General features: G+C 55.7%; 1 protein-coding gene across 1 annotated transcript in view; it reads left to right on the top strand.

Annotated features, from left to right (window-relative positions):
* Positions 1 to 329: 329 nt before the first annotated feature.
* LOC104513049 (extensin-like) overlaps positions 330 to 1,230 on the top strand; it is a gene marked incomplete at its 5' end in the record, with an annotated part of 1,363 nt that continues 462 nt past the window's right edge. Inside the window, 2 exon segments of the mRNA XM_010156275.1 lie at positions 330 to 359; positions 361 to 547. Of these exon segments, the coding sequence (XP_010154577.1) occupies positions 330 to 359; positions 361 to 547 (217 nt within the window).

Here is a 1,230-nt window from a genome sequence, read left to right as displayed (position 1 = left end):
AATTCCCCAACCCAACCTCAACCTTGTCAACCAAAACCCCAACCTCAACTTCCTCAACCCCAAATTCCTCAACCCAACCTCAACCTCGTCAACCTCAACCCCAACCTCAATTTCCTCAAAGCAACCTCAACCCTAAATTCCTCAACCCAACCTCAACTTCCTCAACCTCAACCCCAACCTCAAATTCCTCAACCTCAAACTCCTCAACCCAACCTCAATCCCAATGTCCTCAACCCTGAATTCCTCAACCCAACCTCAACCCCAAATTCCTCAACCCCAACCTCCCCCTTTGTCAACCTCAACCCCAACCTCAACTTCCTCAACCCCAAATTCCTCAACCCCAACCTCCCCCTTTGTCAACCTCAACCCCAACCTCAACTTCCTCAACCCCAAATTCCTCAACCCCAACCTCCCCCTTTGTCAACCTCAACCCCAACCTCAACTTCCTCAACCCCAAATTCCTCAACCCCAACCTCCCCCTTTGTCAACCTCAACCCCAACCTCAACTTCCTCAACCCCAAATTCCTCAACCCCAACCTCCCCCTTTGTCAACCTCAACCCCAACCTCAACTTCCTCAACCCCAAATTCCTCAACCCCAACCTCCCCCTTTGTCAACCTCAACCCCAACCTCAACTTCCTCAACCCCAAATTCCTCAACCCCAACCTCCCCCTTTGTCAACCTCAACCCCAACCTCAACTTCCTCAACCCCAAATTCCTCAACCCCAACCTCCCCCTTTGTCAACCTCAACCCCAACCTCAACTTCCTCAACCCAACCTCAACCCCAAATTCCTCAACCCCAACCTCCACCTTTGTCAACCTCAACCCCAACCTCCCAACGCGGCGCCACAACAGCCTGAATTTCAGATCCCGGCGGCCGCCGCGTCCCCTCCCGCACCTCCCCTGCCGAGGAAGAAGAGGAGGAGGAGCTGCCAGCGGCCGGGGGACACCAGCACTCCCGGAAAAGCTGCCCCCGCAGGAGACGAGGATGGAGGATTTTTTTTTTCCTGGCCGGCGTGGCCCCGGCGGCTCATCCCAAGCTATTTCTGGAGGAGAATGTGTAAGGGGATACCGCTCTCCGCTGCCGGGGCGGCTTCAAAGCCAGCGAAACATCACCCAGCGCCCGCCGCGGCGGGAATATCTGGGCACATATGGCCGCTAGATATAGGTCCGCCGACAGCTAGAGATAAGCTCCGGGATGCCGAGGCCGGCTTTGTTCCGCAGCCTATA

Source organism: Eurypyga helias, unplaced genomic scaffold, assembly GCF_000690775.1.
Source record: "Eurypyga helias isolate BGI_N326 unplaced genomic scaffold, ASM69077v1 scaffold27477, whole genome shotgun sequence".
In the NCBI taxonomy this organism is placed as follows: Eukaryota; Metazoa; Chordata; class Aves; order Eurypygiformes; family Eurypygidae; genus Eurypyga; species Eurypyga helias.
This window is presented reverse-complemented; position numbering and strand designations above follow the sequence as displayed.